At 46.4% G+C, this 13,632-nt stretch overlaps 1 protein-coding gene across 1 annotated transcript in view; it reads right to left on the bottom strand.

The window, feature by feature from the left end:
• LOC8043304 (signal peptide peptidase-like 2A) overlaps positions 1 to 10,465 on the bottom strand; it is a 46,410-nt gene extending 35,945 nt beyond the window's left edge. Inside the window, exons 1-2 of the mRNA XM_029983570.3 lie at positions 10,063 to 10,465; positions 9,869 to 9,982 (exon numbers count right to left, since the gene is read on the bottom strand). Of these exons, the coding sequence (XP_029839430.2) occupies positions 9,869 to 9,982; positions 10,063 to 10,137 (189 nt within the window). The 5' untranslated portion in view covers positions 10,138 to 10,465. The remainder of the gene's footprint in view (positions 1 to 9,868; positions 9,983 to 10,062) is intronic.
• Positions 10,466 to 13,632: the final 3,167 nt, after the last annotated feature.

Genomic DNA, 13,632 nt, shown 5'->3' with positions numbered 1-13,632 from the left:
TGAAGCTTGGGGAGCGCCGAGCGAGGGGGTGTATACACATTGGAGTAGGCTACACACCCTCGCCCCTCAGCTCACTTCCAGGCGGCACAGCCTGTACCGAAAGCCACGCTCTCCTTTGTTTGTATTTCATCGTTCCCCGAAAGTACTTGTACTTTTTTTTCTTGTACTTTACGAGGGAAGTACACCAAACTATATTCCCCAAATTTCGTCTTGTTAAATTTGTTTCACAAATGATGGTTTGTCAACTCTGAAGAAATACCAAGAGGGATATTTTATGGGGGTGACTTTCCCATAGCATTTTAAACTTTTGCTACGTCTCGCTTGATCAGTGCAAGCGAGGAGGTCAAAAATATTAGGAGAGGACAATCCTCTACAAGAGGATTGCTTGCAAAAGCTACAGGGCTGACGTCATGCTCTTTCCTATAGTCCGTTGCAACTCAAGAAGGTAGGGCGAGAGTAAAACAGGCAAGGGAGGAGGAAGCAGATGGAACGCTAAAGAGAGGGAGGTTTCCCCTTCTCTTCTCCAGCATTCCGTCGGCTTCCTCTTCCCCGGCCGGTTTTACCCTTGCCCTACCTTCTCGAGTTGCAATGGACTATAGTATGTTGAACCCCCTGGGTGCAAGCCAGTGCAAGAGGCACCAAATTCAAAAGTTTGAGGGACTTCTGAATTTGACACCATTTCCGAATATAATTAATGCATGCCCAATTATCCCAGGAGAACAATGCACACCAGTTTAAAACACTGAATAGGGGAATGAAGGGGCATCATGAAAGATTGTGTTAAAAAGCTCTTGTACTTTACTTTAAAGTACAATGTATTTATAGTGCTTTACTTCAAGTACATAGCACCTGGCATACTTACTACTTTACTTGATGTACATAACCTCTTTTTTACTTTGTACAGCATGACCCCCAAAAAATTGTTTTTTTTTTACAGCAAAAATAAACTACCTATGTGTTGCAGAGTGCTCATTCCCCGCCCGCAATGTAGCGCTAGAGGTCCGAACCAGATACCAAAGTTTCTGCACTAACCATTATCTTATTCAAAACGTATAGGCGATTTTCTGAAATTTTCACTGCGAAAATGGGGCCCATTTTCGCCTGTTTTTGGTAACTGGTGCTATAGGCCTCCTGCGCTGAAGCTCTGAACAAACTGTGGCGCTTTCATTTTGGGTAGTACAAGCTCACCTGCCTGGGCCTTGCACTACTTAATGCACATTTGCTGGCCTTTTATCTTCTGTGTAGTCCCGAAGAACGGAAAAACACCTCTCAACGTCCGAAATCGGCTAGATTCAATACAGCAAGACAATCGAAAGTGCCAGATTCATGCCACCACCGCGAGGGTATGCATCTATTATTCCTGCGTAATGGCGTCAAAACATCTGGCGTCCCAACGCTTTTTTCTCCTTTTTTCTTTGGAACATGTGGAACAGCGTCTCCTGGCTCACCCTCTTAGCGTCTTAACTTTGACCTGTGCTTCGACGGCGTTCGAATTTTAATCGTGATCTCGTGTTCCACACCACAGCTGGCACACTTCTACATGCGTGGAAGTTTAAGACGCTCAAGTTTGTGTACTACCTGAAAAAAGTCCTAATGAGTCCCTTTTCACAGTGCCCCATGGGCAAAGCAGGAGGCCTATAGAGCTTCATGTATTTGAAAGCTCCGTCGGCTATTGTTTTTCTATTGAAATTTTCATAAATTTACTAACTTTTTAATAATAGAACACTTAGTGCTGTAACTTTGGCATATGACTGTTTCGGACCTCTAGTGCTACATTTGGGTAGAGACCTAGTGTTCCGTGATGTGTAGTTTATTTTTGCAATAAAAAAATCCTTGCAAATTTTTAGAAAGAGTTATATACGTAAAGACAGGAAACGGGACAACAGTGAAAGATGTGTTGTCCCGTTTCCTGTCTTTACGTATACAACTCTTTCTAAACTTACATCATTACAACGCGCTCACTAAGAAGCAAATTTTTCTTTTTTTTTTTTGGGGGGGGGGGGGGGCATTTTGTATTTTTTTATATTAATTTACCTAACTCTGAAAAATACTACGTAAATTCGTGGCTCAGACAATTGCGGAAGCTGAATTAAGCCTTCATGCCCGTCGCAGATCTGTCTTTGGCAAAAGTTAATCAATGCAAAGACAAGAAACAGATTTATGCAGTCAAAATAAACAAGTAGATTATGATGATAATGCAATTAATGCAAAGGTGTAAGCGAGCTGGGCAAGAATAACGGTAATAATCCCTGAAAGACAAAGGGCAAATGCAAATCTCCAAGCACATCTATAGGTAAATGGTGCAAGACTGAAATAATTCACCTGGTCCTGGTATCAAACCAGGGACCTCTTAATTTCCAGTGGAGCACTCTAACAACTGACCTGACCTGACCTAACCTAACCTAACCTACCTAACGTCAGTAGAGCAAACAAGTTTTAACAGTTGCTACCAGTCTAACACCAACAAGGGTGAGCGGCCTGCATTTTAAGGTTATGATAAAAATGCAATGGGTCCCTATCATTTCGTCAAAACTAGTTTTGTGGGCAACTTTTCACGGGCAAGTGTTTTGTCGACACGTTCGTTTCATCGCCACTCGTTACATGAATTGCACGCTGTAGGGACATTTCGTCACGCGTGTATCACTAGGCAGAGCCGTGTATAGACCGACATACTGTTTACAAACAAGGCCGCGTTTGCCTACACCAGATGTGGCACTGTGCGAGCACAGAAACCAGATACTCATAAGGTGAATCTTCTGTGCATGCGACATGGCGACAACAGCGCCACCGCAGAGGCGTGACATCATGATGATGATTAACGGTTTAATGGCGCAAAAGCGACGAAGGCCATGCTGCGCCAGACTACAAGACTAATGCGACTCACAGTAATGGTAATTGAGAGCATACATGAAGCTGATGTTTTATATATTTATGGTGAACAGAAAATGCAGTACTTAAATTTTGTGCAGAAGGCCACTTGCTTGCAAAAAGTTGAGGACCCGATTGAATGGAATGATGGGATGCTCGCCTAACAAAAGTGTTGGATGGAAAGGGATCTGATATGTAAAAAGCTCTGGAAAACAGGCAAGCCGGTTCTGCTCAAAGCCTGGACAAGAACACAAAATATGCACAACTGTCAAAGGTTCACCGCAATGCTCGCAGCTTGGAGCGTCTTCTCCACAAAGAAGATGTCCGTGAGTCAGGAAGGTGTGGCCGATTCTAAGACGGCACAAGAGAACCTCATGAAAACGGTTTTTACGAGATGAATTCTCCCACAACCCCAAAACTGGCTAAAAAGCATGCAGCTTATTTGCACTCTCTAGGTTCCACTCAGATTGCCAAGCATCGAGGAGAGCTTTCCTAAGGAGGGGTTTGATATCTTGAAAGGGTATCCCCCATCGGATTTCTAGGAGGTTGCTTGCAGAGGTAGCCAGCTGGTCTGCTTTCTCATTGCCTTTGATCCCAACATGGCTTGGGATCCAGCAGAATTTTATAACGAACCCACGCTCTAAGCAGCAATTGATTTTATAGCGTATTAGCTTAGCGAGCATGTTTTTTGTATCTCTTACAGAGCAAAGGGCAACGATGACACTTTGGGAGTCTACAAAAAGAATTGCCTTCATTGTTTTGCTGGTGGTGATATACTCGATTGCAAGGAGAACACCATATAGCTCCGCAGTAAAAATACTAGCCATGCAGCTAAGCCGCTGGGCCTGTATGAAAACCTCAGAATAAACAGCCGATCCCACTGCAGAAAAAGTCTTGGAGCCATCTGTATAAAATTGAGTATAGTCATCATATTTATTCTGTAAGCCAAGAAATTCTTGTTGAATAAGCAGAGGGGAGACATTATGCTTGCTATACCATGTGAATGACCAGTCGCATGATACTGGAAGCCTTTTCCAAGGGGGAATACTCTCGGCTTTTTGGAGAAGGTTAATGCCATGAAGGTCGAGACCGAGAGATGACTGGTCACTGTGAGCACGAAAGCTCAATGGCCGCACAATGCTTGGTTTATTTTCAAAAAGGCGAGCAAATTGAGATTGCTGGAGAGCAAAAAAGGTTGGATGGTGAGGATTAGACAAAATCCTGGAAGTATAGCTCAAGCCCAGGTACTGCCGTCGCTTGGAAAGGGGCATCTGGTGAGAGTCCGCGTACAAGCTTAAAACAGGCGATGTCCGAAATGCACCCGTAGCAAGGCGCAAGCCAAGGTGGTGTATTGGGTCCAACATCTTCAGGGAGGATGGTCGCGCTGAGTTGTACACGACGGCACCATAATCAAGACGGGATCGTACCAAAGCGTTATACAAGCGTAGCAGGCATAGTCTGTCAGAGCCCCAAGTTTTATGTGACAAAATTTTCAAGATGTTTAGGGATTTCAGGCACTTTTGTTTCAATTCCTTTAAGTGAGAGATAAAATTCAATTTCTTATCAAATATGACTCCCAGAAACTTATGCTCGGCTTTAACTGGTATAGGTGCTCTGTTCAATTCCAACACTGGCTCAAGAGACAGCCCTCGTCGAAGAGAAAATGGAACGCACACCGTTTTTCTGGATGAAAACCTGAAGCCATTTGCGTCGGCCCACTTACTGATCTTATTAATTGCTAGCTGCAGCTGGCGTACACAGCTGGACAAATTACAAGAGGAAAATGATATCTGTAGGTCGTCGACATACAATGAGTGTTCAATGGAAGGTGGCAGTATTTGAGCTAGGGTGTTAATCTTTAAAACAAATAATGTGACACTCAGGATGCCCCCCTGAGGAACCCCATTTTCTTGAACAAATGTGTCTGATAATGTGGTGCCTAGTCGAACCTGAAAGGTCCGCCCAGTCAGAAAAGCTTTTATACAACGCAACATGCGGCCCCGTACTCCGCAGGCATAAAGGTCTCGCATGATTCCATATCTCCAGGTCGTGTCGTACGCCTTCTCCAGGTCAAAAAATACAGACACACAGTGCTGCCTCTTTACAAAAGCCTCCCGGATTCTTGTCTCGAGGCGCACGAGGTGATCTAGAGTAGACCGGCCTTGGCGGAAACCACACTGATTGTTATCAAATAGGTTTTGTTCTTCAAGAAAAAACACCAGCCGTTTGTTGATAAGTCTTTCGTACGTCTTACCAAGGCAGCTCGTAAGGGCAATCGGGCGGTAGCTCGAGCAAAGAGAGGGGTCTTTGCCAGCTTTCAAGAGGGGTATAACATGTGCTCTTTTCCAGGATTCAGGGAAGTAAGCTTTTTCCCAGAGAAGGTTGAAAAAACTAAGCAGATGTTGTAGGGGCAGCCTACGAAGCATCTCATAGTGGATGAAATCAGGGCCTGGGGCAGACTGTTTCCTGATGTCAAGAGCCAACTCCAGTTCACGGAGCGTAAAGGGCTGGTTGTATGGTGTAGAAATTGCCCCCGACATAACTATTCGCTCGCATTCTGCTTTCATTTTAAACTGCTTAAAAGTGGCACTGTAGTTTTCAGAACTCGAAACGCTCTGGAAGTGAACGCCAAGAGTATTGCCTAAGTCTTTCAGTGATGTGGGGACATTCTTGAACAATGAAGGGATAATAAAACAGCGGTAATCTCCTTTGATTTTGCGATAACGGTCCCACACCTCCTTTGCGGGGACAAAGCTGTTCAGTAAGGAGACATATTTCGTCCACGATTTCTTTTTTGCTTGCCTTCTAGTCCAGCGGGCTTGAGCTTTTCGCCTTTTAAATTCAATCTTGTTATTTACGGTGGGGTACCGTCGAAATATGCCCCAAGCTTTTTCTTGTTTCTTCATTGTCGTGGAACATTCTTCAGTCCACCAGGGCCTGCACTTTTTTGGTAATTTCCCAGAGGTGCGAGGAATAGATTGTTCTGCAGCCTCAATTATCTTCTTAGTAACATAGGCTGTAGCATCATCTGGAGACAAGACTGATAATAAAGAAATATGAAATGTTGCAGATGAGCAAAAGAGTTCCCAATCCGCTTTGTCAAGGCGCCATCTCGGCGTACATTCTAAAAGCGTACTAACAGCAGCTAGGCTCTCTACGACAATCGGGAAGTGGTCGCTCCCGAATGGGTTTTCTAAAACCTTCCAAGAAAAACAAGGAAGCAGAGAGGGCGATGATAAAGATAAATCGATGCAGGTGAAGGAGTTATGAGCATCACTAAAAAAGGTTGGAGATTTTGTGTTTAAAAGACAAAGATTCGATGACAATAAAAGTCGTTCTATGAGTTCTCCACGTGAGTCAACTCGTGCACTGCCCCACATGGTGTGATGAGCATTAAAATCGCCTAATATTAAAAAGGGTTGTGGTAGTTGGGCAATGAGCTTTTGAAGTTCACGCATGTGCACTGTGATCTGTGGCGGAAGGTACAATGAAACAACGGTGATTAAACGGTCGATCAGAACCCTCACAGCCACTGCCTCGAGCGGAGTGTCCAGGGGCACCTCGGCACATGCCACCCCTCTCTGCACAACAACTGCCACACCACCGGCTGAATGAGATGATGGGCGGTCTTTACGAAAAGTGTGATAGGACCGTAAAACATTTGTATGGCTGGAATTCAAATGAGTCTCCTGCAAAGCCAGAGCTATCGGTCGTAGCTCACTAAGAAAAAAACTAATGTCATCAATGTTGCGTAGGAGACCTCGACAGTTCCATTGCATAAAAGAAAGATGACCCATAAAAATTATTTAAAATCGATAAAAAGTTGTGGGCAAAAGTGCATAAAAATATCGGTGTGGCTGCCTTTTAGTGAAATCCCCTAAAAACGTATAAAAAAAGGTAAAAAGATACCTATATATAGTTCAGCTAATTTTCTTTCGGAGCTAAAATCCGAGGAATATTTCTTTTCTTTCTAGCATTGTCTTTCTGTCGTTCTGCAGGCTCACCCGCGGAAGACGACAAGGACTCCGCTCCCGAAGGAAGCAAGTCGTCATCTGAAGCTAGACCGGCCTCTTCCATTTTCTCTTTCGTTGATACCTCTGGGCCCCTCAACGAGACTGCCTCGTCAGAGTGACCCGGCTTTCTCGCAATGTCGGTCAGGCGAGTGGGCTGTGCCCGGCCTCTGCCTGACGAGCCGGCAGGCACCTGGGATGCCTGCGCTGATTGTTTTTGGGGTGCAGAGGAAACATTGCCTGCCTTCGAGCATGAAGGCACAGGGGTGGCAGTTTCCATGCTACCCTCGGTGGATGGGACATTGACCTCCATGGCCTCCTCCACCCCCTGTGCAGAGGAAGGAGGGGATCCCTTTCGGACTTGGGAACGGGTGGGGTCAAGCACCACCCGAACCTTCGGGGCCAGGCGTTGCGGAAATGCCTTGGACTTCGTGAGCTTCTGTGGGGCCTCAGGCGTCTGAGATCCCACAGAAGTCTCTGTAGGGGTGAGGGGACTGGGTGGGCACTCAGTGTCTCGAAGACTATACTGGGTACCCACTGATGCCTTTGACAGCGACCTAGTCCCCCTGACGGCCGCCTCGGCGTATGTTCCTCCTTGAAGGAACGAAAAGCGTTTTCGTGCCTCATGGTAGCTCAAGTTTTCCTTTGTTTTTAAGGTTAAAATTTCTTTCTCCTCTTTAAACTTTGGACACGATCGCGAGTAAGCAGGATGGGAACCAGTGCAGTTGATGCACTTAGGGGTTGAGCTGCCACACGTATCTGTTGGGTGGTCTGTGCATGCACACTTTGCGCAGGTTGTTTTTCCGCGGCAGGTGGCAGAGCCATGACCAAACCGTTGACACTTGAAGCAGCGTCTCGGGTTCGGGACGTATGGGCGCACCTTACAGTGGAGGTAGCCCACCTTGATACTTTGAGGCAGCACAGTGGAAGAGAATGTAAGTACAATATGTTTTGTTGGTCGCTCGTTTCCGTCTTAACGAAGCAGGATTCGTCGTACTGCCGTTACTCCTTGACTGGAAAGACCTTCCAAAATCTCCTCGTTACTTGACTCTAGCAAATCATCCTCGGAAATTACTCCTTGGCAATTATTTAGTGTTCGATGTGGAGTGACGGAGACTCTATACTCAGAAATCTTGTTTAGGTCCAAGAGGGCAGCACTCTGTGTGCCATTTTCCACTTCAACAAGCAAGTCACCAGATACTAGCTTCTTTGCTTTGAAGTTTTTGCCTACAAGGGTTTCTAGGGTTTTTGCGATCAGAAAAGGTGACAACTTCGCAAGAGGTTTTTCGTCTTGTTCAGAGTGCATAACAAGGAATCGGCTAAAAGTGTTCTGTACCGGTGAAGACTTATCATTCAGTTTTACTTCGGTCCGACCTCTTTTCAGGGGCCGATCAGAGGGTTTAGAACGGAGGGGTGCCATAAGAGGGGCAAAGAATGTTCAGAATCCGCGGTGCACCGCCCACCACCGAGCCCAACAAGGGGTTAGGTAACGCACCATAACAAGAAGGGCTTGGCTGGAGACGTTACGCTAACAGTGCTGCCGGGAAACTATACCCAAGTGTGGGTCAAGACAGAGGTCTATTGCCACCCAAGGTTAGCCCTTGCCGCCAAAGAGGGGTGAAAAAGGAGGAAGAGAAATGAGAGAGAAATAAAAGAAGCAGGAAAGGTAAAGGTAAATGATTGGAGGGGATAGTAGAAGAGAAGGCGACTAGACTGAATCATCCTGGCCGGGCCTTACCAGGACTCCCGTCTACAGGAAGCAGGGGCCAAAATGGTGTGTTGCCTCGCCCGGGGGGCCCCGAAGGGTCCAAACCTACCCCGGGCTCAGCTCAACCACCAGGATGCCCTTTTCCCTGGACACAGGCTCGCCACGCACAGTCAGACGTGGGTGGGTCTTACCCACTTGTTACTCAGGGTCCGTTATGTAGCCAACGTGGCTGGGGTCCGTGGTGACGCTACTCACCAAGCACCTAGCACCTAAGGTGCAGGCGCTTCCTGCGGGGCTCAGGGTCCGTGGAGACGCCACTCTCCAAACACCTGCTTTCACGTGCCCCCTGCGGGGAGGCGTGATATCAAAGACGTGTGTTGGTCTATAGAGAGAGTTAGGCCATTCATTGGGAAATATAGGAGGCAAATGAGGAGGTACCATTGGCCAAAAGCGGGCTGGGCATGTTCCAGGGCGTCTTCACAAATTTGAATGTGGCCAAAAGTTCGTAAATAATACCCTGGCAGTCGTCACGAGAAACGAAATTAATAAGTGCGTCGGAGTAACTCTCGGTGACTGAAGATACGGTGCACGTGATGTTTCAATCACAGTCATCCAAAATCATGGTGGAAGAGCGCAACAAGCTGAACAATCGACATAATCCGCACGCCAGGCGCCGAGGGCTGGGAATCTGCTGTAGGGGCGGTCACACACTGTCCGAGCAAAATACAGTTCGAGCAGCACTTTCGTTCCTTACAATTTTTTGCATGATCATAATCGAAATATCACGTGCACCGTATTTTCAACCATTACCCCTTACGCACTTATTAAAACTGTGTCTCGCTATCACCGCTAGGCAATTCTTTTCGGCTTCTGGTTGGCCAAGCGAGCATGCCAATAAGCCCTCTCTCTGCGTCTGGTGCACGAACTAGCTCTGCCCACTCCTCCCATTGACCAAACTCTCTCAATACACGGCTCTGTCACTAGAATGCGAGATACACCCCCCCCCCCCCCTTCCCCCTTTTCTCTCCCGCCTGCGTTCACGCCAGTCTGTGGCGGCTCATTACAAAAAAGTTAACCCCCCTGACCCACCCGTACACGACGCTTCGCGGCGAAGGTCTCATGCAGCTTATTAGTAATTACAGAAGAAAGCTAATATAAGCTATCAATGAAACGATTTGTCGATGAAACGTCGTCCTATGAAACATGGCGTGTCGATGAAACGATCTATCAATGAAACGTCGTCCGATGAACCGATTGCCACCGGCGTTAGCGCGCAGCTCACCATCATATCTGGGCTTTCCGGCAACTCCTTGAATTCCGAGAAGTAGACCATACAAAACTGATGAATGTTTTCGTCCGCCTCGACCATAATCACTGAATATTCTCCGGCTTGAACCTGTAAACACAAGCACATGACTCATTCATAGAAAGAGAGAGAGAGAGAAAAAAAAAGAAATTGCAGCAACTGTTACTTACATGGGAGACAAACAGTGATATCACGATCACGGCGAACCTTGCCAGCTGAGACAACGAACTTGGTAACGTCCACATGTTTTTTGGCAGTGCAAGTTCAATCACAGGTTTAAAGGGATTGCGAACAGCTTAGGAGCAGCAGTCAAGACATCGATTGAGGCGCCGATAAAACGGCAACGTTTGCCAGACCGTGCCTACGAATCATCAGGCTAATCGGTGCGCCTATCCCCACCTTGTCAAATTTAGCTGCGTGCACTTCTGCTCCAGGTTTGACGATGAGTTGACACGGTTTCGGTTAGCCGAGTCCGCGATAATCAGCCCTATCCGAGGCGGAGTCAGCCATTCCTTCCACGGCACCTGACTGACTTGGCGCTGCTTGGCAGCTTGCACAAGGCACCAGGTATTTACCAAGCTAAGCTTTTTTTTACGGACAGTGTCGACGTGGCGCCACTGTACACACAGGATTTCTTCTCGGCTTCTGGGTGGTTTCGATTTGGTATTCGGACTTCGGGACCGTCCACACAATTGACCCAGAGGTAAAAAATTTGGTTTGCAGGAACGTTGTACTCTCCCCATGTACTTTTATCTTTTCACTACTCATATGTTTGTAGATATCGCAGAAACTCGCCGTTCAAATATCACTATCGCGTCATTTCAGTCATTCATACTTCGCCACTTCGCTTACAGCCTCGCGCGAGAACGACATATCAATTTGAATTTTGCAATACTGGTTGGCTGTTTGAAGTGTTGGGTAAAATTACGTCGGCTGAAATGTACTTCAAATGCTCCCATAAAGTATACGCTATGCTTGAAGTATCCATGTTTTCGTGTTTTTTTCCCCCCGAAAAGTCGGAGTTTATGATAGATTTCCAATTCTCCGAAATTCAAAATTTAATTTGGCTGTAGGCCCAATTTTTTTAATCAATATAGAAACAAATATTATCAGGACTAAACTTGCCCTAAATTCATACGATCTCAATTCGCGCGCACTTGCCATTGGTAATACTAACCGCCCCACAACGAAGCTTGCAAACAAGTGTTGCTTTAATAAACGTAGATATATTAAAATCATTGTAATTCTCGACGTAGCCTCTGAAAAACTCTTTTTCTTTTCATCTGATTCCGCCGCTCCATCGTGCGGCTGCGCAGAGTAAAGTGGTGAGACAGAATGCTGCCACCCCCCCCCCCCCCCCCCCCCCCGCCTTCTTTTAAAAAGCCCGAACTAAAACTTATAACAGTGGCTTTTGTCGTGACACAAAATTACACTGACTCGTTGTCCTGAACAAAGATTAACGGGATAAACGGTGAACCCCCTTTTGTCAATCGTCTGATATTTAAAAAATAATTAATTGGGGTTGTATATTGATACAGCGTGTAGTCAGCCATTTCAAAGTTGCGACGAGTCACTCGCTGTAGATGAGCAATTTAGCTAGTGCAGTACAACCGCTAGCCTGGGGTCTTTTAACGTGCACCAAGTAGTGATACACGACCGCACGCCGGTACGATGCTCATCCAGATTAAACCTAAAATTGATAAAAGAAAAAAAAAAAAGCTGAGTTTGTGCCTTGACCAATTTTACTTATAAAGTAACGTGTTTTTTTTTTTTTTTTTTTTTTTTTTTTTGTCTTTTTGCCATTTCGACATCGGAGTTTGGAGCTTTTCGGATAAGTCCGAATCGACGAAATATTTACTGACGGGTGTTTTTGCGGATTTTATCAGATTTCTTTGAAAACACGAAACCCTAAACTGTGTACATAAAAGCTGTAGAATACACCAGAATCATTTTGCAGGATTAGTAAATAAAACGGGATTGAATCAAAGTTAAATGCAACTACTTATTCAACATCATCATCAACTCTAGAAAAGAAGAGGGACCCACTTCTCTTAAGGAATACTACTGTCACGAAATTATCAGTGACTTGTTTCTTTGAGGCATTTGAAGGGACTTTGTGGTAACTTGTGTCGGTCGCGGTTCAGATGCAGCGCCCGCAGCTCCGGAGCACGTGAACCGAAACCCCGCGCAGCAGAACTGGGACTGTGATAGGGTTCAATCGTCGTTCGCGCAAGTTTTGACGTGGATGATCATTGTACCGGAGCGCCTCTCCGTAGCAGCCGCTCACGCTGGCCAATGCGGAACGCTTGTTCGTCTGGACCTTGCACAGGGGTTTCGATGATGTCAAAATACCGAGCTCTTATTAACTGGTTAAAAAAAAAAATTGTGAGTAGACCATAAGGCACCTAGCACTGAAGTCTTCCTACTATCTTTTCAATCACGCGCTCGCACTGTCACTTTTTCCGAGTCATTCTTCCCCCGAGCAGCTCCAGACTGGAACGGCCTTCCCCAGCACATTGCTGCCATCACCTGCCCATCAATCTTCTTCGAAAGTGTTACCAATCATCTCTCATCCTGAAGACTTGCACCTATGTTTGATTATTTTTGTAACCCCACCCCTTATGTAATACCCCCTAAAAGGGGGTCTTTAAGGTAATAAAATTAAATGAAATTAAATGAAAAGCCAATCAGAGCTCGGTGTCATTCTCACGTCATTGCAAGTCCTTTGCAGGAAGCGGACGACTTGCTCTCTGCATAGGCACCCAACCATGCACGCGGCAAGCGCTGACCTTGGACTGGTTTGGATCACACTTATCCAAAGTTCGCATCGTCGCCACGGGATGGCACCATAGCACCACTGGATGTGGAAGCCGGCTAGGAAAGACCTAGTGCAAGCGCCGACAGATGGTAGCGGGTTGCATATTTCGAGAGGCTAGGCGATAGGACGCATAGCAACAGAAACGGAGCGACGCCGTGACGTAACACCTAGCATCCGAAAATCGCCAACGACGTACCCCTCCGCCAATTTTTGTGCCGCGCGGTGGGGGACGGCGAGTGTATCACTGGGGCGCGTGTTATCCTTCCCCCCCCCCCCCCCCAAACACACACACACAAATATGTTTTTGTTGTTTTTTATTAGGCGATTTATTAGGGTGTCAGAACACTAGTCAATCAATATTTTGCTAGAGCGTCACGAACCGACACTGAAACTCGACTGGGGAGGAAGAAGAAATGTAGAGGAGAGAGCTGCAACTCACCCAACCGCGTTTTTTTTTTTTTTTTTGATTGTACGAAGCAAACGAAAAAAAGCGCACGTCGCACGTTCCGCGTTTCACGAAAAATGCAAAGTTCAAACACTTCGTGCTTGACGTTTACGCGTTTTTCAAGACCAATTCGTGTTCATAAGGCGAGCTATGTCTTCAGCAGTACACGGCGGAGCCTTCGAGAGAATCAGCCTGGTGGCCGGGCGCGTCGTAGGAAATAAATCCTGATTGTTTTGATCGGTAAAAGATTTCTTTCGAACAGACAGACTCGTCGGTACCGCGAACAACAGCTCTGGAGTAGAGGTCCCACGCCCGTCGTCCGCCGGATTGTACACTTCGTTCAGTTACACTGTGCTTCAGCCGCCCAGCCCGCGACTCCCGCAATCACCTGACAACGCGCCACGAGCATCACTGCGCCCCTTCTCAAGGTCACGTGACACACTCATGACGTTGGATTGACTAAGATTGACTCTGATC

Source organism: Ixodes scapularis, unplaced genomic scaffold, assembly GCF_016920785.2.
Source record: "Ixodes scapularis isolate PalLabHiFi unplaced genomic scaffold, ASM1692078v2 PGA_scaffold0__279_contigs__length_252992795, whole genome shotgun sequence".
In the NCBI taxonomy this organism is placed as follows: Eukaryota; Metazoa; Arthropoda; class Arachnida; order Ixodida; family Ixodidae; genus Ixodes; species Ixodes scapularis.
Note: the sequence above shows the minus strand (reverse complement) of the source record. Positions and strands in the feature narration are given on the sequence as shown.